The following is a 25,351-nucleotide window of genomic DNA, read 5'->3' on the forward strand; positions in this document are numbered from 1 at the left end:
GGTGAAAGACAGAAATGTCTCCGCGGCCGCGATTTCCTCGGGCGGTTTGTCCGGCAGCGCCGGAGGCAACTCGGACGGAGCCGGGGCCCTGCGACAGGAGACAGGGGGCCTCGTCGCCAGAGCGCGGAGCGCTGATTGGTCAGTCGGCCGCGGCCGGGAGAGAACCCGGATGTGCCTGGGCCGTCGCGTTGGCAGTCGCGGCTCCGAGGTCCGGGCGTTCTGGGGGCGCGGGCAGCCGAGGCGCATGGCGCGGGGTTGGGCCGGCTTCTCTGAGGAGGAGCTGAGGCGACTGAAGCAGGCTAAAGGTAACGGGTCGTGCCGGCGGAGCTTTCGTCCTCGGGTTCAGTGAGGGGAAGGGGCGGGGCTGCCGCTTTGAGGGGCCGGGGGTGGGGAGGACGGTACCGGGTTGGGGTTTGGAGGAGGGGCGGGGGGCTCCGAGGCGCGCGTGTCGGGAGCCGCGGCGCGAGGGGCGAGTCCCAGGGACCGGGATCCTGTTGTGGGAGGGCAGGTTCGGGATTCGGCTCGGGGATGTGGACGTGACTTTTCCCGGCGGAGGGAATGGGCCCTGGGAGAGGCGGCGCGCCGGCAGCCCCGCGCCGCCTGTGGAAGGCTGCGGGTGAGCCGGGGCCGGAGCGCTGGGGCCGCAGCGCTGGGGTCGCAGCGCTGGGGTCGCGGGGAGGCGGCGGGCGCCGCGTCCCGCTCTGAGGAGTTTTCCGAAGTCGCCGGTGGCTGGGCAGGGGGGAGCGCGGGGTCGGCACAGACGCGGGGAGACGGTGCTTTCCCAGACGTCTGCAGCCCTGCGTTCGCTCTGGTCGCCGCAGGACCCAGCTCTGCCGGTCGAGGGCGGAGCCCCTGGGGTTTCGGAGAGGTGCGTGTGGGGTCGGACCTGCTGGCCGCGCGCTCTGTGCTCGCTCGTTTTCTCGTGATGGAGGGACTGGCTTTGCTTGCTTGGCGAGAAGCTCTCGGGGTGAATTATGCTTTGTCTGTGGTTGACGTTTCACGGCACTGGAGGTGCCACGCGCTCCAGCCCCCCGGGCACCGTCCCTGACAGACTCTGCTTGGGAGAGAATGGAAGGAAGCTGGCGTGCGTTCTGTCGGCTCGCGATCAGACTGGGTGTAGCTCAGGTGCGTCTGTGCCTTGTCAGCGCGGACGTAAAATCCCAAGGCTGACGTGGACGAAGTGGTCAAGTGGGAACGTAGGGCCAGGGGGGATGATCCCCGTGGAGGGGCTTTTGACTGGCCCAGAGGCCTTCAAGAATTGTATCATAGGGGCGCCTGGGTGGCTCAGTGGGTTAGGCCGCTGCCTTCTGCTCGGGTCATGATCCCGGGGTCCTGGGATCGAGCCCCGCATCGGGCTCTCTGCTCAGTGGGGAGCCTGCTTCCTCCTCTCTCTCTGCTGCCTCTCTGCCGACTTGTCATCTCTGTCTGTCAAATAAGTAAATAAAATCCTTAAAAAAAAAAAAAAGAATTGTATCATAAAAGGGGTACCACAGTGGACTCCTACCTTGATGTTCTCATACTCCTTCTGCCCTGTGTTTGGAACATGGGTTCACATACTTGCATGTACAGAGTACCAGTGTCCGTGCTTCCGTCCGACGAAGTGAGAGGTGTCAGCTTCTGCATGACACGTTCGGAGATGAAGCAGGCCTCGTCCTTCAAAGCGCCCCGAGTCTAGAGGAGACAAACGATAATGTAACGGGTAATAGGAAGCTTACAAGAGCTTGCTCCAAAGTTAGCTGGGGGTTGGGTGGAGCTTGGAAAGATGTCAGAGATTATGCTTTAGCAGAGGTGAGTTTGCCAAGGGAAAGAAAACTTAATATAGACGAAATTATAACAGTAGATTCATTATGTAGAAGTACGTTTGTGACTATCTCTGCAGTCTGGGATAGAGAAGAGCTGGAAGGATGTTAGTGTCCAGGCCTGTCTTACCATAGCGAGACTTAGAGCACAGTCGCCAACCACCAGTCTGTGTCTGCCCTACTTGGCATTTTTGTACACCCGTAGCCAAACACAGTGATTGGCATATAGATCTCGTAGCTGGACCTCTAAATCTTTTTACCTCAGACTTCTCATTTGTAAAACTAGAAGATCTGAACTTTTAATTTTTAAGGCTTCTTCCAGTTGTTCTCCAACCTTAAAAATACAATTAAGTAATCCATGAAGATGGAGTTGGTTGCTAGCAAAAAGATGCATGACAGCACTCTAGAGAAACCCATGTGCACATGAGGAAAGATTAAGAATGTTCTTAACGTTCTTTTTCTAAAGATTTTATTTATTTATTTGAGTTAGAGAGGGAGAGAGAGCACACAAGCAGGGGGAGTGGCAGGCAGAGGGTGGAGGAGAAGCAGACTCGTCGCAGAGCAGGATTGAGGCAGGGCTCCATCCCAGGACCCTGGAATCACAACCTGAGCTGAAGGTGGACGCTTAACCGACTGAGCCACCCAGGTGCCCCTGTACTTAGAAATCTTACTTATAGTATTAAAAAGCTGGGAACAAACCAAGTGTTCATTTAAAAAAAGGCAGGGGGGGATAAGTAAATTGTATTATAACCAGTCCGGTGGGCTGCTGTACAGCTACGTGAATGTATGAAGTATAATGTATGAAGCATTAACATTTGTAAATTTCGTAAATAAAATGCATGAAAAAAGCAAGTCTCAGAAGAGCAACCTGATACCATTTGTAGAAGGACAGAATCATGCGGCATAGGTATATTCTTTGGGAACATAGGACATCAAAGTGCAGGATACTAGAGAGGCAAGGAAATATTATCTGGAAGGGGCAAATACATCGGGAATTTCAACAGTATTGGTAATAATGAAATCAAGTTGAGACAAGTTATGCTACCATAACAAATAGCCCTAATATATCAACTGTTTAAAGTAATGTTTATTTTTCACTCTAGCTTCATGTCCGATATGGTCGGGCAAGTCACTCTTTCCCATATAAGGACTTCACATTGTGTTTTGGTGCTATCATTTAGGGGTTCACCATGGCATGAAGAGAAAAAGGTTGAGAATTGAGCATGAGCAACTCAGTGCTTCTGTCAGTAAATGATCGGTGTCACTCGTACTTACCCTTCATTTAACAAAAGCAAGTAATATAATTTGGAGGCCAATAAGTGCAATTATCTGTGTGTTCCAAAAGAGAGGATGACGTCTGTCATTAAATAGCAGTTATGTCTATTATAGTCATATTTTATTTATAAATGTTACTGTTTTTAATTATCCATCCAGGTTGGATATGTGTCTATAACACATACATGTATTTGATGTATGACTTATTTCCTACTAAAAACTGAAAAAAGTACAGCTACAATGCTGTCAATGTCTAAAGAAAATATTCATAATTTACTTATTCTTGACACTAGATCTTTGCTGGGTATATTATGAATATCTTCTCTGAATATCTCCTCCTAGCTTGTAACTTGTCTTTTAACTTTTACCTTTTGATAAAGTATTTAATTTTAGTATGGTGAAATTTGTCAACATTTTTGTCTTTTTTTTTTTTAAAGATTTTATTTATTTATTTGACAGAGAGAAATCACAAGTAGATGGAAAGGCAGGCAGAGAGAGAGGGAAGCAGGCTCCCCGCTGAGCAGAGAACCCGATGCGGGACTCGATCCCAGGACCCTGAGATCATGACCTGAGCCGAAGGCAGCGGCTTAACCCACTGAGCCACCCAGGCGCCCCAACATTTTTGTGTCTTAAGAACTTAGTACCCTACCATGAGGTGATAGTACCCTACCATAAGATATTAATGCTTATTTTCAATTAAGAGTTTTTAACAGTCATTTTTATTGTAAACTACAACAGATTCAAAATGCTGCATAAAGAAATGTGCTTCTAATAAGAATTTTAAAGTTTTGGGGCGCCTGGGTGGCTCAGTGGGTTAAAGCCTCTGCCTTTGGCTCAGGTCATGATCCCAGGGTCCTGGGATCTAGCCCTGCATCGGGCTCTCTGCTCAGCGGGGAGCCTGCTTCCCCCTCTCTCTCTGCCTGCCTCTCTGCCTACTTGTGATCTCTGTTTGTCAAATAAAAAAATCTTAAAAAAAAAAAGAATTTTAAAGTTTTGATTTGACATTAAGCCCTTAACCCATTTGGGGAATGTTTTGTTTGTTTTTGTATGGTGTGAGGTATGGTATTATCTTTTGCTTACAGCAGTTTTTTCCTCACGTCCATTTACTGAATGAGGCCACCTTCTGCTTTTGATAGGCCGGGCCATCTCAGTCATGTACCAGTGCTCCGTGCATGTCTGAGCCTCCCCCTGGGTTCTCTCTTCTATTTCATGAGTCGTTTGTCTGTTCCTGTGCTCTCTGTCCTGCTCCATTGGTCTGTCTATTCTTTCACGAATACCAACTGTCTTTATTATTGCAGCTTAATAGTGGGTTTTGAAGTCAAGTAATGCCAGTCCTGCAGTTTTGTTCTTCAGTATTATACTGGGTATTCTGAGTCTTTTGCCTCTCCGTATAAACTGGAAAGTCATTGTGTCAGTTTGCACAAAATATCTTGGCTGGAATTTTGATTGGGATTGCAGTGGATCTGTAGATCAAGTTGAGATGAACTGACATCTTGACAGTATTGAATCTTTTGTTCATGAATATGGAATATCTCTCCATTTAGTTCTTTGATTTCCTTACCAGAGTTTGTAGTTTTCTTTATAGATCTTCTGGTTTCTTATATTTATTTCTAAATATTACATGTTTTTTTAGTGTTAATGCAAATGGCATCGTGTTTTTAATTTCAAATTCTACTTGCTCATTGTTGGTACATAGGAAGGCATTTGACTTTTGTATATTAATCTTGCATTCTGCAACCTTTTATAATGGCTTATTAGTTCCAGGTATTTTTATATCATATGTTCTATTTTTAAGTGGTCTAGTTTATTGTTTGATTTATTACTTGTTACTTGATTATTGTAGCAGTTTTAATCTCATATGCAGGTTCTGTGAAAATGCAAAATACAATGGAAGCTGCAGTACTGATTTCGTAGGGACTATTAATTCAGCTTCGTGAGCGTAGCAGGGAAGTAAACAGTCTCAGTGGCATTTTCTGATGGTGCGGCTAAAGACCTGTGGTTAAGAATAAGTTTCTGTCCCAGAATAGAGGGGGCTACTTTGTGTTTCTGGCAAAAGCAAACAGTAATAACATTTTACTTTTGATGGTACATGTATCTTCTAAAGATATTTTCTTTGCCTGTTTCATTTAATCCTTACACAAACTCCATGAGTTAAGTAGAGCAGGTAAATTTTCACCCCTTTGACATATGAAGAAACTGAGGTGTGGAATAATTAATTGACTTGCTTAAGATTATTGAGCTGGACAAAAGCAGTACTGGAACTGTGACTCTAGAGCTTTTAATTCTCCTTTGGAAGATTTAAATACTAGGCTTGTTTTGCTTCAGAAGTCAATGTACAGAATTTTAAAAGCTCTATATGAGTTCCTTCACAGGGACTTCACAGTTTCTTTCCCCAGGTATTTTGTAAATCTTATTAAATACAGTGTGATAGTGAGTAAATTTTCTCACACTCTGTCTTAAAAGGTTAACACTGACATGGATAACCCAAAAAGTATAGTGAGGTTTATTTATTTTATAGTGCTTTAAAAAAAAAATATTCCTCCCAATTGTTTTATCATCCTCTATTGGTTTGCTTAGGCTGCTATTAAAATTAGCTTGCATATATTGATTAAAGGCTAACTGACTTTGGGGAACACTACCTTGCTCTGCTCTGGAAGATGAAAGCTAACAATTGAGGGTTAACTAGCATTCTTGGAAATAAGAGATTTCATTATACTTCGTGCATATCATCTACCTATGTATCAGATAGGCCTAAGATCTGCTATTAAGAAAGGTGTAGCCTGTCTGTAAATGCAGCCACCATTTTAGTTCAGGAGAGCAGATAGAATCATAAATCAAATTTAAGACCAATCAAGGATGCATTTGTCTACCTTGTGTGGTCAAATTAGTTGATTGTTGAGGCAGTTCTCAATTCAAGTTGAAAAAGAAGCCTTGCATTTTTATTCTGAGGCCTAACTCAGCAGACAAATGGACATCTTTTAAGGTAAATTTTGAGTTGGGACAGTTTTTTTAAAAATATTAACAGTGTGATTGGAGAACTATTAAAATGCTATGGGAAGATGGCTGTTTTTCCCTGGGCTTTTTGGTAAGGAAGAAGGGAGAAGTCCTGTAGAATGATCCTCAGAGTTTAATGTTAATCCTTTATTTTCTTAGAGAAACTCTGCTTGCTGCTCACACAAGGGAACTTTTCTCCACTCTCTTTTCCCACAGATCCATTTGAACCACAGCGACGTCTCCCTGTGAAGAAAAGTCGACAACAACTTCAGCGGGAAAAAGCTCTTCAAGAGCAAAGCCAAAAACTTGGACTTCAAGATGGATCAAGCTCAGTACCTCCAGAGCAGCTGCTTTCTGCACCAAAATCAAGCTTTAATAGTCCAGAACCACATTCTTCTCTCCGTGTTCCTCCTGGTCCTCTTACACTCGCCTCTCCTGTCGGTGATGGAAAATCACAGGGGACTGAAAGTCCACCAAGGGAACTGGGACTTGAGAATTCCCATGATAGTCACAAAAACACCGAGGTTCTGCCCCCAAAGCCAGACTGCAGAATGGAAAAAAAGAAAGTGGAATTGTTAGTAAGTCTATATATCCGTGAGACTTTTTTCCATTTTACTTTTTTTTTCCTCAGTTAGGCTTTGAAGAAATAATAGTTTTAACATTTTCTCCTTTATGTGCTAACCAAGAAGTATAATGCATAACCTGTTAAAGAATCCTACCCCTAAATGTATTGTAAGCGTTAGTGTTGGGCGCGCCGTACATGTGACGTCACTTGTTCTTTGCAGCAGCCTACAGTACCTATTCATGATGTTCTCTCCGTAGATCTCTTGGACTCAGAAAAGATAACTTTATTTGCAAAGCAAATACATAACTAGTAAGTAGCAGAGTTGGAGTTCACGTATAGGTCTTTCTGGATCCATATGTGAAGAGATATGGAGGGATGGTCCAAGGAAAGTGGAAATGGAGAGAACTAATAAAACAATTCAGCTCCGTCATTAGATTTCTTTTTATTCTTTGTTTATTGTGCTTTTATTAGAAACTACCTCCAGAATTTAGTTTAGAGACATTCTTTATGGAAATTGCCATTTTATCACTTGTGAATTCTCAAAATATTTATCCTACAGCTTATGTTTTAATATCCGTTCATGTTTGTTTCTTCCTGGTTTATCAGTTTTCTGTTTTCTGAGTCTCACGGTATCTTGGGATTTCTCTGATCCAGATTCTATGCTGTGAGTTCACAACCCAGAGATCATTTTTACAAGAGCTACAAAGCCTCTTGAATTCTGAAAACAACATTGAACAAGTGCATACATTTAAATGTCTTTAAATGTAGTTTATCTGCACAGACCTGAGACAAGTAGGGGAGGTTGGGTTTAAATTGAGCTGGACAATTTAGAATGTTGTTAGGAAAAAGAATTTTTAGGTACTTGGGAAAATTTTCATAGAAGACGTGCAATTTGGGGGACTGTTGTTGAAAAGGAGGAATTCTGAGCCTATAAGAAAGGGAAAGGAAAGATCTATCCTACAGAATGCTCGGAGATGGCATCTCACATCTCTGGAAGAGGCAGAAGTGAGGCCGGAGAATAGGAGAGAATGAGGGAGATGAAGGAGGATGTGGAAGCTGAGGCTTCCTGTCTGTCGAGCTCCCTGATACAGTCGTGCATCACGAAGGCCTCCAGGGAGTGATACCCTGATCAAAACAGAGGTTAGAGAAAATGGAGGTGTCTGCATTGCAGCGCATTCAGGGGAGGGCGCTGGCTGAACTGGAACTCAAGCACTGGGTGAGAAGATGCCTGAGATCGTGAAAATGAGAGTGGACGCGTGCCAGGTCCAGGGTGGAGGCGGTGGGAATGGGGAAAAAAGTGATTAATGTGGAACTGGTTACTAGGTCTAGGACTAGAGAATTTTGATAACGATGGCCGTAAGAAATGACATTAAAAGGAATGAATAGCTTGATTGTGACCTTGTTTGAGTTGATATCATGTTGTTGAATTTATGAGAAATTTTAATCTAAGTCTCTCAGAATTGAACAGATGGAAAGCTACTTTCAGATCTTTGAAGTTTCTTGGTAGCCCAGCATTCAAAACTTAGCTCATGGTGTTTTACTCTGTTTAAAAATGTTTGAGAGCTGGAAGTAAGCAAATTAAAAAAAAAAATGAAATAAATGTTGTTTATTATCCTGAGAGTGTTAAGTGGTAGAGACTTTCAGTATAGAAACTCTAAAAGATAAAACATGGTATTAGCTACATGTCAATTTATTTTGCTCTCCATTTTGCATATAATACATAATTAACTTATACAACTTTCTTTGTTCTCCTAAGAAACGCCATAGTACTCTGGCTTCCAGTTTGTGGCTTCCTAGATTATATACATATAATGGATTTCAGAGGTCCAGTTTATGTAAGCCTTCTTGACTTCAAATCATAATCTTGGTTCCTATTAGAACAAAATAATGAGCTGCAGATGGGTTCCTTTTAAGAGGGTTTTTGAAAGAAAATATACATAATCTGGTTGATTAAATTTTATACAAAGGGGGGCTTAGCCTGGTAAGGTGTAGGATGGGGTTTCAAAAACTAATTTTTCTAAATTTTTTGTTCCCTAGGCAAGAAAAGTCTCGTTGGGAAGTCCTCCAGGAGGAACAACGGCTAATGGAAGAGAAAAATAAACGTAAGAAAGCTCTTTTGGCTAAAGCTATTGCAGAAAGGTGAGGCACCTGAACTAGGAGAGGTTGTTAGTAACCTGGGATCGGTTCTGTCATGTTCTGTATTTGTTTTCCCTTGTCTCTTTTGATAAATTGACATTTTCTCTACAACATTCCTTTTTAATTGTTTTTTGTAAAGTAGGTTCCATGCCCAGTATGGGGCTTGACCTCAACAACCCTGAGATCAGGAGTCACATACTCTACTGACTGAGCCAGCCAGGCAGCCCTCTACAGTGTTACTTTTAAAACTATACAAATTACCTTTTATAAATGATACTGAAATTCCAGTGTTCATTTATTAAAGAGGACTTTGTAAGCCTAAACTATACCAAATTTGTGAATACAGATGCAGTTAGAACTTCAGAATCAACATCAGTGTTTTCCATTTTAACCATCTACACATCCTAAGGAAATGGTGAATAGCCATCAGGATAAGTGTATTAGCAACAAATGCAGGTTTTAATTTTGATACGGGGAGGCTTTAGTCATGCAACATGTAAAAGAGTTAAGATTATTTATTCCACATAAGTGACTCCACTCCCAGAAATCTTAATTGTGTTTTCTATGGATATTTTTCTTGAATAATTTACCTGCCCTCACTAATACACAATACAATGTTTCATCAGTGATTCAAGGTCACCATTGTGAGCCCTTTGTGCTATTAACATGCACTTCGACTTTTCTGTCCCCTCCCAGTGTCGGTTTGTTTTCCCTTTAGTACACTGTGCTAGCCTCCAACAGCAGCATTCCCATTTGAGCCACTTTCCACCTCTCTCACCTAATCTTTCTGCCCTTTTAGTTTGTAATTTCCAGGGTGCTGTGTCCTTAGGAAACCAAACTTAGTCAATGAAATAATGTTTGAGAATAGTAAGAATGAAATGCAAGCGATATTGTTGGCATTTTCTTTTCAGATCTCCAGAAAAAACCTGGCAAAACTGTTGGTTATTGAAGCTGGTGTATATGTTGGGGGAGGGGTAGGGACAGGGCTAGAGAGAAGGGCAGGTAGATGTATGAGTCATTCAGAATTTATCTGTCAGGGATATACGTATTTGAAAATGATGATTTTTTTTTTCTTCAGTTAGTGCCCCTTGATCTTTGATGAAACATAGGAAATATGCAACTAACTGAACTTACATTTCAAGAAAAACAACAACATGATTATTGAAAGTGAAAAGTGATTTTAGAAATCACTTCAGTTACTAGTCTTCAGCTTCAGAAGGGGAAGCTGTTCACTGGGGATTTTACAAAAAGATTTATAGGCTCAACACTTGTCCTTTATTTGCATTTGGTTGAAGACAAAAAGTACTGATACAGGCAGAAATGTAAGGAAATATAACCTGATTAGATTATTAATAAATGCACCAGTGAAGTACTTACTGTTAACTTTTTATAGGCAGAAAACAAGTGAAAATGCATAATGGAGTAGAAGTCAGGAGATTATAAGTGGAAATATAGTGGTTTTCTGGGGGAGTTTTATTCTGTGAGAATGGGCATGAAACTTTGAAATAAGTGAAATCAGATTGAAGGTTGGCTTTTGTATTCTGTTTTTTCAGTGTGTTTGGGGGTGGTGAGGGCACTGAAGTTGAATGTGCTTTTAAACAAAGGGTTAAGAGTATTTGGTTTTGAGCCCCAGAAGGAATTTTGAGGAACTGTAATATTGCCGAAAAAGCAAAAATTAAAGTAATAAAACTTTGGAGGAAATGGGTCCTAAAAAGGTTAAAACCAAAAAATATAAAGAAATGGTGTTTAATACAGGCATCAGTTCTTTGTCCACTAAGTATCAAACACATGAAAATGGGCTTAGCAAGAATTTAAGGCTAGAAATTTAGAAAGCTTTGTTGGATGTTCCATGTAAAGAGAATACAGATCTATTCTTTCAATGTTTACTCTCATCCTCGTGAATAAACATAGACCAATAAGTGAACTATTCGTTTTTTGTTTTTTTTTTAATCTTACATTTTCCTTTGTGTTTTGGAATAATAAGGGAAAACAGAACAAATGCAGTCTTAGAGATAAACCAAAATGTTGCCAGCATTTGTTTTATTTCAATTTGTGCTGGGTTTTTTTTTTCCTAATTTTTAAAAATTATACATTAAAGTCATTATATATACAGTAGGTTGCTTTTTTCACTTAATATTGTGTATAGATACGTGATTTTAAAATGTTTTTATTTTTCTATTCATTTTTCTAGATCTAAAAGAACTCAAGCAGAGACCTTGAAACTAAAGCGGATTCAAAAGGAGTTACAGGCTCTAGATGACATGGTGTCAGCTGACATTGGAATCCTCAGAAACCGGATAGATCAGGCCAGCCTCGAGTATTCGTGTGCGCGGTGAGTTGAGAGAACTCTGACCCAGCAGTCAGAGCAAATTAATGTTTATGGCCAGCAGAGCCAGGAGCTCTCAGGTATGTTGTCATTGAAGCCTCGTAACAGTACCATTAGGTGCTCTCTTCCTGTTTGGTACTAAATGCAGCATAAGTCTTCCTTAAATTTGTCCCACCCTAGTTCATATTCCTGTTAGAGCGTGTCTTGCATTATTTATTTACGTTTTAGTCTTTCTTGCTAAACCAGCTATGTAATGTTTGGGACTCTTAAGTGTCTAAATGACTTGTCCCCAAATTCTGTTGTTCTAACACCAACTCTGTACTCTTTCTATTAAGAAATTTTGGTTATCTGAGATGGTCCTTAGAGATTAGCCTAATTCTCATTTCAGTTTTCATCAAAGAAAGAAAATCTAGCTTTTTTTTTTTTTTAAGCCTGTGAGTATTTTAAAGAAAATACCACTCTGTCTTGAAAGCTTGAAGATTTTTCTATTTTTGTTTTTCTTTTCAGTTGTATTCTGATACAGTAGTTTGCTGTCATGTGTTTTCTTGGTTTCAACCATTGGCATTTTTTAGTGAAAAATTCATTGTGGAGAATTTTTAAAATGAACTAACACATGTAAAGGATTACATGAACTTTGCAAGCAGAAAAAAGGGCAAAAAATTACGTCCAATTTCAGGGTTTTCAGTCCTTTCAGCATTGCTTTAATCATCCTGAATTGTCTTTTTTCACAAGGGAATGCCATGTTAATGACTCAGTTTTGCATCTCTCTCTGTAACACTAGAAATCAATCAGAATGCCTCATTAGTCCAGGGTAAACCACAGCATCAGAATGTTTATTTAACAGTTTAATAAAGCAGAAATGCTTGATTGTGGTTTTTAACTCAGGGTTTATTAAGAAAGAGGTTTGTGGTGTCCTTGTGATTTTCGTAATTGTTTGACCATATGTTATTAGGCTTAATGGGTTGCCTTTATTAATTAGCTGCTTAACTTAATGTCATCAGTAGCTGATAACTGGAGGTACCAGATTTCTATTAATAAGGTCTTTAAAGAAGTAACCAAGATTTTATTAAGATAAAACTAATCCTGGATTTTCAGTGTATTTTATTCTCTGTAAACTTAAGTCTACCAGAGGAACACTCTTAGGCCTTTGTAGCCCTTTATATGAATAATTCAGATTATTATGGATACCTTTACAGAAAATCATGTCATTATATTTTAATTCTGTGGTAGAGGAGGCTGGAGAAGGATACTTTTGTTTACTGAACATAATATAAGAAATGTCAGTTTTAGTCTTCAGAGAACACAAAGAAGGTTGGATTACTGGTTAAAGAAGAAAACATCCCATAATATATAAGTGTGTTTAATGAAATTTTAGTAAGTTTTTACATAGTAAAAATTTTTAGATATAATTTTACGTCTTTTAACAAAGATGGCAATTTCTTGTGGTATTGATACTGACATAGTTGTATGTGAATATCCATATTGTATGTGTGAGGCTGTCTTTAAAAAGCTAAGATGTTGAGAGAAATCAAAGAGAAGCCATAGACAATTGTGATTAGGACCAGTGTTGTATCTGGTTCAGTCATAAGATTAAAACATTTTCTAAATTTACATCTGTGGTTATTGAGAAATTAGAGGTTGGTGATACAGTATTGTAGTTTAGATTTCTACTGGTAGCTAATCCCCAAGGCAGCCAGTTTCTCTTGGAGATCTTGTGTTTTTTTCTTTTTAAATAAAAATATTATTATATTTTTTTAGTATAGTGCAGTATCCACAAAAGGTTCTTAGATAATTAATAGTCCAGACTTCGCTTTAAAATTAGTTTCTATAGGGCATTGTTAGAATAGATCACTTTAAGGAGACCAACACTTTGAGTGAAGCAAATTGAGAGAATTATTGCTTCTCTTCCCATCTGTGATTACCAGGCTACTGTATGCTTCATTAGACCACCTTGTGAAACAGAGTGGCTGTGTGTAGAACATTTCTTTGACCCTTCGTGGACCAGGAAATACTGTAATTGGTGTTTGCTATCTATGTTTAATAGATGCTCCCATTAACATAAACACTTACATGTGCATACACATACACACATATATACTTAAATGTTTTATGTATAATTTATAGAAGTAAAAATAATAGGGATTGTGGAAAACAGCTCTTGATTAACAATTTTAATAAGAATGTAAGCATAGAAGACCTCTTTGTGTCAAATAACGTTTGACTCCCAACATCATGGAAAGCTGAAAGAATGCAGTTACATCCTTTCACAACACAAGACGGTCCAAGTACTTAAAATACTGTGTGATCGAATTCTTTCTGTTGGAATTATTAACTCCAAGAGAATAGTGTTTCCTTTTTATACTCAGAAAGATGTTTTTTGTTCATTGACTCTGAGCTTATGAAAGTTCATCTAGAACATGTTTTTCTCAAGTCTCCTACTCTTGAGATTTCACCGTATAGGATCAGTTTCACCATCTAGAACCTAGACTGCTGTTTCGGCCTTGATATTAGGTTCAGAGGGCTGCTCTAACAAGTTACCACAAACTGGGTGATTTAAAACACAGAAATTTATTCTCTTATATTTCTGGAAGCCAGAAGTTTGAAATCCGGGCGTTGGCAGGTTCGGTCTTCTTCAGAGACTTCAGGGCAGAATCCATTCCTTGCCTCTCCCAGTCCGTGGGAGCTGCGGGTACTCCTTGGCTTGTGGCTGCACCACGTTCTATGCTTCTGTAGTCACATTGCTTCCTCCTCTTCTCTTTCAAAACTTCCTCTGCCTCCTTCTTAAAAGGATACATGTGACTATTTAGGGTGCAGCTGGATGATTCAGAATAAACTCCTTTCAGAATCTTTAACTTAATCACATCTTTTACCATGTAAGATAATATTCACAGATTCTAGGGATTAGGAAGTGAGTATCTGTGGGTGGCCATGTTTTTAACCTACCACAACATTGGTCTTTTGATTTGTCTAATAGCTGCGACATGTCTTCATCTGTCAACTTTCTCTACTTTGTCACTGTGGGCAGAAAATGAAAAATACTAATTCTGAAGTGCGTTTAGTGAAAGCTGAAAATAGATTACAGATATGGTGTTTCTAGTCTTTTTTTTTTTAGATCTTTTTGAAAGATGATGTAATACTTTGAACAAAACAGTAAGGAAACTAAGCAATGATTATTTATTTTCACTGGGGCATCATCCTTTAGGTCATTCCATCATTCTCTGTTTTCTTATTAATGTTTTTCTGCATAAATGGGAATAATTGATGAGTAATAAGGAAATAATTCCCAGGGTGATAAAATGGCAAAATATTTCAAGATACAGGAACAATATATCCTATCTCAACAGTCCTACAATGTATCTCAGATGTATAAAAGGATCCAATGGGCCCATACAGTAATTGCAAAATGTAGTTTTATTCTGTCCTTTCTTAGTATAAGAACCTTTATATGTTGATCCTTACAAATAGTTAGAACTGCTTGGAAAAGGAACAAGAAAACTAAAAGTGGACCAGTGGAACCAAACAGCATGCCATGGGTTAATGGTTGAGTTCTTAAAAAATATCAGGATACCAAAACCAAGAGACAGATTCTAGAATCCTTTAAATAACATTCATTAAATCACTCGATGTCCCCTTTAAAATAACAAAACAATTCTGTAATTACATTTCCAGTTCAATTTATTTTACTGCGTTACGTATAATGCTCTTACTATTCTGTCCCAAAACGTCATCATACTGAGTTGGTATTATTCACCCGACCCTCTGGCTTGCAGTGCAGTTTGTGAAATTAATCAATATTTCAAACATAAATCACTCTGTGCACGAATATATATGCATGTTTCTGGCCAGAGGAACTTTAAGTAAATAAACAAAATGCAAAATCTTCAGTGATTTATCCAGGGTGAAAGATCAATGGAAACCTAGGGACCTATTTGCAAATTTAATTTCAATTCAGCATTCATGAGCCCAGTCAGTAAATCTTTACTAGCTGACTCTGGCTGGCTGAGGGAGACCCCAGACCACAGAAAGGAGGTTTGAGTTGGGGGAAGGGGCAAAGTATCATATACCTGTGGAGATATTGTCAGAGCTCTTAAGCTTAATGCAAGAACATTCATAAACAGGACATGTTACAAAGTTTGAAAATGAGGGATTCACATGTCCAACAAGGCTCCTTTGGAAACAATTCTTTTATCATAGAGGGTAATTGAAAAACAGCTAGTTTTCTCATTCTTAGAGTTACTAGGTGACGGTTAAAAAAAAAAAAAAGAATGGTAAATGAACATTATATAAATAACAGTTTTCAAGTATAAACACCGAGTCCTGAAACTTTGCCTAATTTTAGCTTGAGATACACTACGTGTTTAGTGATAATGCTTTTGGATTCTGGTGCTCTGAAGAAGTTCTGTTTCTTAAGTGCCTACCAGGCACTGGGTGAGACACTTTCCCTATTTATACCATTTAATCTTAATGCTCCTATGAAGTAATAATATCATTGCCATTTTACAAGTAAACCAAAACTCAGATGAACATACTACCAAGGATCGCTGTACTAGAATTTTCAGACGTGGCACGTATATTCTCCAGCCTCTTCCTTAGGAACTAGGTGTGTGTTATACTCATGGTGCTGACCCTGGGCCACACCTAATTAAAACAAGGATGGGCCACCGACTCCAGAACATTCAGGCCAGAGGCTAAATAGGAGTTGGTGGCCTGGCTGGATGCTAGGAGCTCTGTCCAAACTAATGCGCCACGCTCAGCCAACCTGGTTCCCTCCCTCCCTCCCCCAGCCGCCCGCCATTACAGGGTAACTGAGTGGAGTGTATATGGTGCAGAGCCACAGCTGGCGGCCGTATTGGGCTGTAGGTACGATTGGAAAGCCACAATGAGAGAAACTGTGGTTGCTGAGCATTAAAGAGAATAGTTCTTGATTCTGATGACATGCTTGTGAGATTGCCTCTTGTATCCTACAATAAAACCCACTTTTCACCTGAGCTAGTTTGACTGGACATCTGTTCTTTACATCCAGAAAAGGCCTTGACCAAAACAGGTATATACACAGTCAATGGCAAAGGCAGGTTTTGAACCATAGCTTTTCTAAAAATCAAATCCTTTCATTTTTTCCACTATATTCTTTTTCAAGACAGAGAATCTTGCGTTAGGAGATAAAACTGTTTCTGTTTTGCTGTAACTGTAGTGCCAGAAAGTACTTACTACATTGAGTTGATGTAGGCATTCGTAAAGGTAAGGCACCATGACTTTCACAACTGTTAGTGGTAATTAAACTGAAAAATTAGTTGATAAATGTTGGTCATTCTCTTTTCCTGGCCGAAAGAAAAGGTAAAAGACAGTAAACTGACTTGTTTTTCTTTTTGTGTCAACCTAATACAAAGGAAAAAAAGAGACATTACAGGGTAACTTCCCCAGCAGAATCACCTTACTTCTAAGACTGGTGTTGCCTATCTTTGGAATGAGTGTGTGTGTGTGTGTGTAAATAGAAAAATGCCCTAAACAAAGTCTAACAGTAGTCTGTTGTTGCAGAATGGAGAGGGAACAACTTAACCCAGGGATTCTCAATGGGGGGTAGTTTTTGCCCCTGAAGAGATTTTTGGTAGCATCCGGAGACCTTTTTGGTTATTACAAATATTTGGTGCTACCAGTGGATGGGAGAAAGCCCATGATGTTGCTGTGCGTCCTACAGTGTACAGGACTGCTCCCTAGAACAGAGAATGATATGTCCAAGTGGTTAATAGTGCCAGCATTGAGAAATCCATCCTAAACCTATCCTGAAATGTTTCTGTTCTTCTTGATGCTTGCTTCTTGCCTCACCTAGTATCATTTACATTCACCTTACAACCACTGTCCATATCCTTCTCTACCAAGATTCTTCTTCCTTTTCATATCTGTTAAGAGATACAGATTTTCTTCTCTTATTTTGTTTGGCTTCTCATACATGTTGACCAGTTGTGTGCTGGAGCTAGGTTACACTGGTTCACGAGAGCAGATTTTGTGTATCTCTTTCCAGTTCTGCAGTTAGTGATGTCACATTAACAGCCTGAAATTGGCCATGGTGGTGATAGTTATAATGCAGAAACTGAGAAACACCTACAAATCTGGGCTCTCCCTGACCAGAGCTAGCTCACCACTGAATTAACCTCTCAGCCTGCTTTCATCCAAGCCCAGCTTCGGAAAGAGGAAATGAATGCAGAAGAATGTCATTACATTAGGAGGGTCCAAATGTGGATGTTGTAAAAGTTTCAGCATCACCAGCCTGGTTTGTCTGGACATGTAGGACAAGTGTACATAAAATATGAGTATCCATATCTGCATTATACTTCTTCATTTTTTCCCAATTCTGGAGTTTAATTATTGTTTCTAGGCCCTCCTTTGAATATCTTCTTAAGTGGAAAACCAATGGACCGATCTTTGTACCTGTCCCTACAGGAAGCGCTATGACAGGGCTGAAGCAGAGTATGTCGCGGCGAAGCTAGAGCTACAGCGCAAGACTGAGACTAAAGAGCGACTCACTGAGCACCTCTGTACAATCATACAGCAGAACGAGCTCCGCAAGGCTAAGAAGTTGGAAGAGTTGATGCAGCAGCTGGATGTACAAGCTGATGAGGAGACTCTGGAGCTCGAGGTGGAGGTGGAGAGATTGCTTTACGAGCAAGAAACCGGAGCAGGGAAACAGGTGCTTCACTTGGAGAGGCCGTTTCAGCCCTCTGGGGAGAGTGTGACATTAGGATTTGCCGAAGAGAGCAAAAATGATCAAGAACATGCCACTTCCCTAAAGATAGATGAACAGCGTGAAAATCCCAGCAGCATTCCCCTTCAAAGTCCAGGCCAAAATCAAGAAATTAAAACTCTTGTAAAGGCCATTTCAGCTGCTCGGACCACATGAAGTGCCGGCGTTTGTTCACGTGGCTAGTACAGGGTTCAGTAGCGCGCGCTTCTGCTGGAGATCGTGCCGTGAGCTCGGATAAGTGCGCTTTAAAACTGTGTTATTTTTGAATCCCTGGTTAGTTTTAGTAGAACATGTTTGACATTCTAAACCCTCACATGATGCTAATTTTCTACGGAGGCGCACAGCTCACCTTGAGCCCGGGCCAGTTCCCTTGGTGTACCCTGATAACTGGGGGAGAACAGACAACCTAAAAAGACAGAAGAAAAACTACATGGTTAAGAGTGTTGCTGGACCAGGTAAATATGGAAAAGTAAAAGGGAAAATAATACTTAACACCTCACCGAACTCGTTTGACTTCTCCTAGGAGAGGTGTTGATGATGAGAGTCCTATTTTGTGTGGTCAGTAAAGAGACACCAAAATTAACATGTGAAAAGAGGCAGAAGGAGAAAGAAAACAAACAAAAGTAGCATGTTGAATTATTTATTGGATCATAACTAGAGCTGCAAAACACAACTTGGGAGATGGAGTTTACGAAAGACACTTAAGTAATGTTATTTTTGTCTTCAATTTGCCTTCTAAATGGCTTTAATTCACACCCTAAGTTTTGATTACTTGATACACACACACAAATATAACACTAATACATGTAACTTTACTGTTAATACATGTTTTTAATCAGCACATTATTTAAATCTAGACAGCGAAAACATTTCTACAGCGAGGGTGAAAATAATACAGGAATCCTATAAAAAAAAATTGATACACTTTCTAAAGTTATTAGGAAATATGTGTTGGATGTAAATTATCATAAAACATTTAAATTGTTAAAATGATGATTTTCTTAATGTTTTGATAGTTTGTTAATTATTGTCATTAATTTTTGGCCACCATGTTGTGCTGTATGTGAATGTGTAAATAAATACTGTTGGTTTGTCACAGAATCCGCGAATTCACATTAAATCGTGATCTATTTATCAGAAATTCCAAAAAATAGAAATACTACATTTTAAGTCTTGAAAAAAGAACTGCTATAAAAGAGAATAAGGACAAATGTAATATTGTATTTATAGTAATGCTGAAAAAGTTGGGTACATTCTATTTTTAAATGAGTTTGTTTGAGGGTATCCTAGCAGTGTGGATGAGCTGTGTATTTTTATATTATGTAATTTGAGTTAAAATTATAGCTTTCCATTACTGACTTCTCTAAACAGGCATTTATATAGATAGTTGTGTTTTTATTTATGAATGATAGTCATAAAAACTGAAAGCATCATTGTCCAATATACTCTTAGTTTTCTAAGTAATAAACGAGTCTGATACATCTATAATGTGGTCTTTTGTTTACTCTTAAAAAAGCCTCAAGCATTTTAGTACGTATTCTTACACGCTCCGTGGTGGTCACGCGCCTGTGTCTCCCTGTGGTAGATGCCGTCATCTGCTTTTGTGTGAGCGTCTGTTAAGGGAAATTCATTAGTGAATTGGTTCGAAGATCAGCTACATACAGGGATCTATAATCTACTTCTCAGTCAGAGTATTTATAATGTAGATGGAGAAAGAAGAACCATGAAATAAAGGAATTAGAAGCGACCTCAGAGATCATCTGATTTTGCCGTCTTACCCTGTGGAGGAGGGATTTGAGAGTCGGCGATTTCACGGAGGGCATGTTGGCGTAAATGTGAAGTGCTAGTAACATCGCTGGTCTAAAACTCTTGGTCTGTCCTTTAAACGTGTATCAGGCCGTAAAGTTCACTGCATCCCTCCGCTTGAAATTTTTGTTTTATAACCCATTCAGGGATTGTGTTTGTGCTTGTGAAATGCTCTCAAATATGTCTATAAATGGTCTGCTGATACCATTATTTGGAAAAACTTGCTTTGCTTGGCTTTCCCAGGGTGGTATCTGAGTGCTCAGGTGATGATATAAGTGACAAAGTTATATTGCATCAGTTTTGCACGAGGCAGCTGTATTCCATGTGTGGGAGGAGTAAGCGCAGACGAAGAAGGGGGAGCTCGTTGGAATGAGGCCCATATGCACTGGCTTTGCCAGGGTAGCCCTGATATCTTTTAAAAATCTTAAAACATAATTCGAAGGACTTGATATAAGGATTCGTAAATCCACACATAATTGTTACTTTCTGTGAAGGAACTTACTGGTTCAAAATTACTGCCCTGAGTTTATTGGAGCACTTTGTAGAGCTGTCCCTCTTCATTGTTAAACTCCTTTTCTCTTGCTTCTCTTGGAGCATAAGGTTATCAGGGCTCTTAGTAGGTGATGTGTAATTTAGGAGTTAACTACTTTGTGTTCTCTCACTTGTTCTGTTTGAAAGATAACCAGTGGCAGTAATATCCACTCATTGTCTTAAAAAACCATACTCTGAAGGGTAAACTTGTACTCCTGCATTTAAGAGTTCTGATACCTTGATTCCTACTACTTTCTTAAAATAAAACCATTTTTATAGGTTTCAGAGAATTTCTTAAAGCACAGTTCTTATTGCATTTAAAATACAGTGAGAGTTTTTCATGCTTTTCACCTCTGCATAATTCCACTGAATTATAGCACTTGCGAGTGGTAAATCTTTGTACTCACTGAGAGCACAGCTGGTTTCCAAGTCAGATGATAGAAATCTCTGATTGGAATTTCTAGAACATACATTATTGCTAGATTAGCGTTTGAATTAGAGAGTAAAAACTCAGCTTTAAATGTCTCTCATTCTTTGTTTGGAATTAGCAACACAGTACTCTCAAAGAGCTTTAAGTATTCAGCAACTTCCTCTTCTGAAACATTGGCACAGAACGGACTCAAGTTATTCTGACCCAGGCCATTCCCAGTGACCTTTATAAATGATGTTTTGGGTTTTGTATTTCTAAGGAGCCAAGTCAGCATTTTAAAAGGCCCTGATAGATATAACTCAGTCTGCCAGACAAGACCTGGGGCCACTCCGGACCAGGGTAATTATACCCCCTCTCAATGTAGATCTGCCCCAGGCCTGACTTGAACTACTCTCTGGAGGGACGAAGCAGGACACTGTTCTCCATCTGCCTTTACCTTAATGTCAACTACTTTTGCAAACTCCTAATCCCAAACAGCTGTCTTGAAAATGCAACCTTATCTCTTTATGCAGTTGATCAAACCACTGTATGTAGCTGCATACATGGACAGAGCCACGTGAGAGGTGATCTGCCCCTTTTGTCCTTAAGCTTATCATCTACCTGAAGGACCAAGATGTACACTCAAAGGCTGATACAGATCATATCTTCTTGATGGGAGGCAAGATGACTGGTTGGAACACAGCATGGTTGCATCCTCCGGAAGTCCCAAATTTTTAGAACACTTCTAATTTTAAATACTCTGTACACTTTCCACCCCCCTCTCCCAATCTATGAATGTATCTAGGGCCTGCCTTATCTTTCAGTTTGCCTTCAGCAATAAGGGGCAACACACGCCCAACTAAAACAACAAAAAGCCTCAGGTACACAACAGGTACACATTCAGAGTTCAAAAAAAATTACAGTCACCACGACAGTGAGACTATTGAGAAAAGAGGTTTTTGCATGATTTCAAAGAGGGGGCCACTGGGATTCATCAGTGCAAAAAAACCCCCAAGTATTAGAAAAAGGAAGTACACGCCTTTCTGACAGAGGGTTGATGGTGTCCTACACGGAGAGGAGCATAAAGATAAGAACTCATTACAGTACCCGCAGGTGTTGCCGAGTCAAAGAGCAGTAATTACTGCCCAAGCCAGAGCAAGGTGGACATGGAACAGACCCGTGTGAACTCAACATGAATGTGTGTTCTAAGATCACATAGAAGAGAGGTTGTTCCAAGCCAAATGACTCTAGGAGCCTAAAATAGAGCCATAATTAAGCAATAAGACGTGACAGGGAACACATTTCTCAGTGATTATAGCATGCCTCGAGGGATAAGTCACTAGGCCAAAGGTTCATGTGATGAGTGAAGTAATAACCCTGCGATGTATAGCATCACACTTGGAGGGAGAAGGAGACGGAAATGAATAATCAAGTTTGCAGAGTTGTTTCACGAGCTGTTATTCCAGTCGTTGGGCAGTAATACCCCCACGCGTACAGTGCGCGTAGCTGTCGGTTGCAACCTACACCTAGAAGCTCTTGGTTTACACCAGAGCCTTCACTCATGTTCTAACCCTGCAGACATGTCCATCTGCTTATCTTCTCAACCAAACAAAAATCAAGTCATGAAGATACAGACTTGGAAGCGCCCAGCCATGTAGATGGCACCACAGTCTGGTAGAATTTTCATTGCAGGAACATAGACCTAGATTTTATAATTGAAAAATAGCTGAAGCTACCACCCGAAGTCATTTGCAATATTTCGTCTCATTTACCTGCCATGCATTTCCCTCAGAAACTACCAAGAGACATGGCCCCACCATCACACAGGTCCAGAAACATCGCTGGTCTTCTAGTCTGAGCTTTCCTTAAGCGCTGTGCTGCTGGTGGGAGTCAGGGAGAACTCCAGAGCCAGTGGGCAACTGAGCCACTCTGTGGTAGAGGCAGGCCTTTCCCCCAGATGAGAAGCAAGACTCCCACTAAGAACGGTGGGATGAAAATTTTCCAGACTGACAGATGCCTTCAAAAGCGAACAGAGGCAGTTGTCTGACTTCCAGATCCCTCTCCATGTTTCTGCGGTTCTTTTTCATCACTTCAGAACATCTTTAAAACTCTTCTGAACCAACCTCTGAGAATTTTTGTGGTTCTTCATGTCTCCCATCGCACAGGCTAAGGCTCTACCCTGGACGGAATCCTGGCCAAACAGTGCTTTAACTTAGATAGACCAGGCGACCAGTGCTCTCACCTGCCCCCAAAACCTGCTCTTAAGGAAAGAACTGATGGCAGTACTACAGACGGAATGTTTGCATCCCTCCAAAATTCACGCGCTGAAACCTGACTGCCACACCAGAGTGTCAGGACATGATACTTGGGGGAAGTGATTAGGTCCAGAGGGTAGAGCGGAGGGTAGACTGTGGTAAATTGTTTGAGAAAATGACCACCACCAGTCCTCCCATTCCTAGATGACGGTTCCTTTGCAATGTGAGTCTCCTATAGAGACTCATGAATGGGATTAGTGCCCTTATAAAAAAGACCCCAGAATGTTCCCTTGCTCCTTCCACTGTGTGAGGACACAGCAAGAAGTCAGTCCTTTGTGAACCAGGAAACAGGGTCTCACCAGATACTGAATCTGCCAGCACCTTGATCTTGGACTTTCTAGCCTCCAGACTATGAGAAATCAACTTCTGTTGTTTCTAAGTGGCGCAGTCTGTACTACTCGGTTACAGCAGCCCAAATAGACTTAGACAACAGTTATGTCTTGGGGAAACGAAGTAGGTTACTTTTCTCGTGTGTCCCCATTTAATACAATGACATATATTAAAGCAATGTATTTTAGCTTGCGTCGTGGAAACCTTAACCGCCCCATCAAAGGAATTTCAAGCATCAGAGAGCAGATGTGAGAATGAAGGTGGAGTAAGCTGCCTGGAGAGGGCTTGAGGGGATCCTGTGGTCTTACTCCACTCCATGAACTGGGAATTGAGTCCCCGCAGCCTTTATTGCCCATGGCATTTTAATCTCCATTTGAGGAAAATTACCGCAAGCTGTCCTCCCCCGATTTCCTATTGCTAATGCACATGTAGTTGAAGAAGTGAAACCACATCTGCCATTCTAGCCACATACATGGCTGCAGAGTAAACCATCCCCTAACTGTCTTCAAACAGCAACCACTTTTTTCTCAAGACTCTATGGATTAATAATTTGGTCTAGGCTGGGCAGTTTGCTGATACTGCTGGCATCTCTCAAGTGGTTACTGTAATTTGGTGGCTTCCCTGGGGCTACATGGTCTAGGAGAACCCCATTCACATTACGGCAGTTGGTGGCCTGTCACTTGGGCCTTTTCTCCAGTTAGTCTCTTATCTGCAAGAGGGCCAGCTTGAACTTCTATTTACGGAGGTCCCAGGGTTTCAGGATGGCAAGACAAGCTAAAGATGAGGCTCTATTATCCCATATATCACTTCTGCTGCATTCTGCTGATCAAAGGAATTCATAAGAGCAGCCCAGATTCCAGTGGTGGGGGAGTGGACTTTGCGTCTTGTTCGGAGAAGTAGGAGACTCGCATTGCAAAGGAACCGCCATCTAGGAACGGGAGGACTGGTGGTGGTCATTTTCTCAAACAGTTTACCACAGTCTGCCCCCACTTGCCATGGTAATTCACATTTGTTTCCCACACAGAATGTCCTACCTCCTCCCCAAAAGTCTCATCCCATTATGGTTTCAGGCATGCAGTCCACAATCTCATCATCTGATCCAGCCCTTATGTGAAGGAAATTCCTCAACTCTAGTGCCTTTGGTGTGGCTCCTCTTCATTTAAAGATCTGTGAGCTAAAACGAAAAGTCACCTGTTCCCACACCTCAGCATGCAGTGTGAGACAGGACAGGATAGCTTCCACAGACATTCCCTTTTAAAATGAAGAGGGCCAAGAGGCAGAGAGAAGGCATTCTGAAATCTAACCAGGGGTCCATTGTCACATCTCCCTCTCCTGGGGAGTGTAATGAAGGGCCTAGTTCTTCTCATCTCAGGGAGTGGCTCTCTAGTTCAGCATTTCCACAATTCTCGGCTCTGTCCTGGGAGATCTCTTTGCTTTTCCGTAAGAAATGATCCATGTATGCAACTGAGAAACTTATCAGCCTGCTTCCTGTCCACAGAAACGAGAGGGTCCAGAGTCCTCTCTTCATTTTGGAAAGTCTTAGTCTCTTTCAGTTCAAACTGGTGGTGGTGATGTCGATTTGACTCTCTTAAAACTTTGTTGGTTCTCTTTGACTTTTAGTGGAGTTCACACATAATTCCAAAGCCATGTTTGCAGTTATTTTTTAATGAAAACCTCTATTGATTTTGTGTATGTGAGGGAGATATGACACAGTGTCTCTACTGTGGACTGAATTATGTCCTAAAATAATGTATGTGGAAACATTAACCTCTGTTGTGACTGTATTTGGAGATAGGGCTTACTTATAACTAAGGTTAAGTGAGGTCATAACGGTGAGACCCTGATCCCATAGGATTAGTGTCCCCATAAGAGGCAACAGAGAGCTTATACAGGCTCTGTCTCTCTCTCATTCTGCCTTTCATATGAGGACACAGTAAGAAGGTGACCATCTGCAAGCCAGGAAGAGAACGCTCACCAGAAACCAAATCTGATGGAAACTTGATCTTGATTTTCCAGCCTCTGGAACTATGAGAAATACATTTGTGGTGTGCGGTCCATCTAGCCTGTGGCATTTTGTTAAGGCGGCCCAAGCTAATACCAATTTTGGTAGCAGGCAGTGGGATGCC

General features: G+C 40.8%; 1 protein-coding gene and 1 long non-coding RNA gene across 3 annotated transcripts in view; one reads left to right on the forward strand and one right to left on the reverse strand.

Moving 5' to 3' along the window:
• On the forward strand, window positions 1-19,319 carry GORAB (golgin, RAB6 interacting). 2 transcript variants are annotated; one of them, XM_082702766.1, is made up of 5 exons: window positions 1-305; window positions 6,285-6,642; window positions 8,671-8,772; window positions 10,961-11,101; window positions 17,534-19,319. In XM_082702766.1, the coding sequence occupies exons 1-5, from the start codon at window positions 170-172 to the stop codon at window positions 17,988-17,990; spliced, it is 1,194 nt and encodes a 397-aa protein (XP_082558892.1). In that variant the 5' UTR covers window positions 1-169; the 3' UTR covers window positions 17,991-19,319. The 2 variants fall into 2 exon arrangements, with proteins under 2 accessions (XP_082558892.1, XP_082558893.1); XM_082702767.1 differs by lacking the exon at window positions 1-305 and adding an exon at window positions 419-616.
• The window catches only part of LOC309849864, an 11,556-nt gene continuing 5,426 nt past the window's right edge, over window positions 19,222-25,351 (reverse strand). The window contains exon 2 of the long non-coding RNA XR_014303965.1: window positions 19,222-19,447. This is a non-coding gene — a long non-coding RNA (uncharacterized lncRNA). The remainder of the gene's footprint in view (window positions 19,448-25,351) is intronic.

Source organism: Mustela nivalis (assembly GCF_964662115.1).
Source record: "Mustela nivalis genome assembly, chromosome: 16".
Lineage (NCBI taxonomy): Eukaryota > Metazoa > Chordata > Mammalia > Carnivora > Mustelidae > Mustela > Mustela nivalis.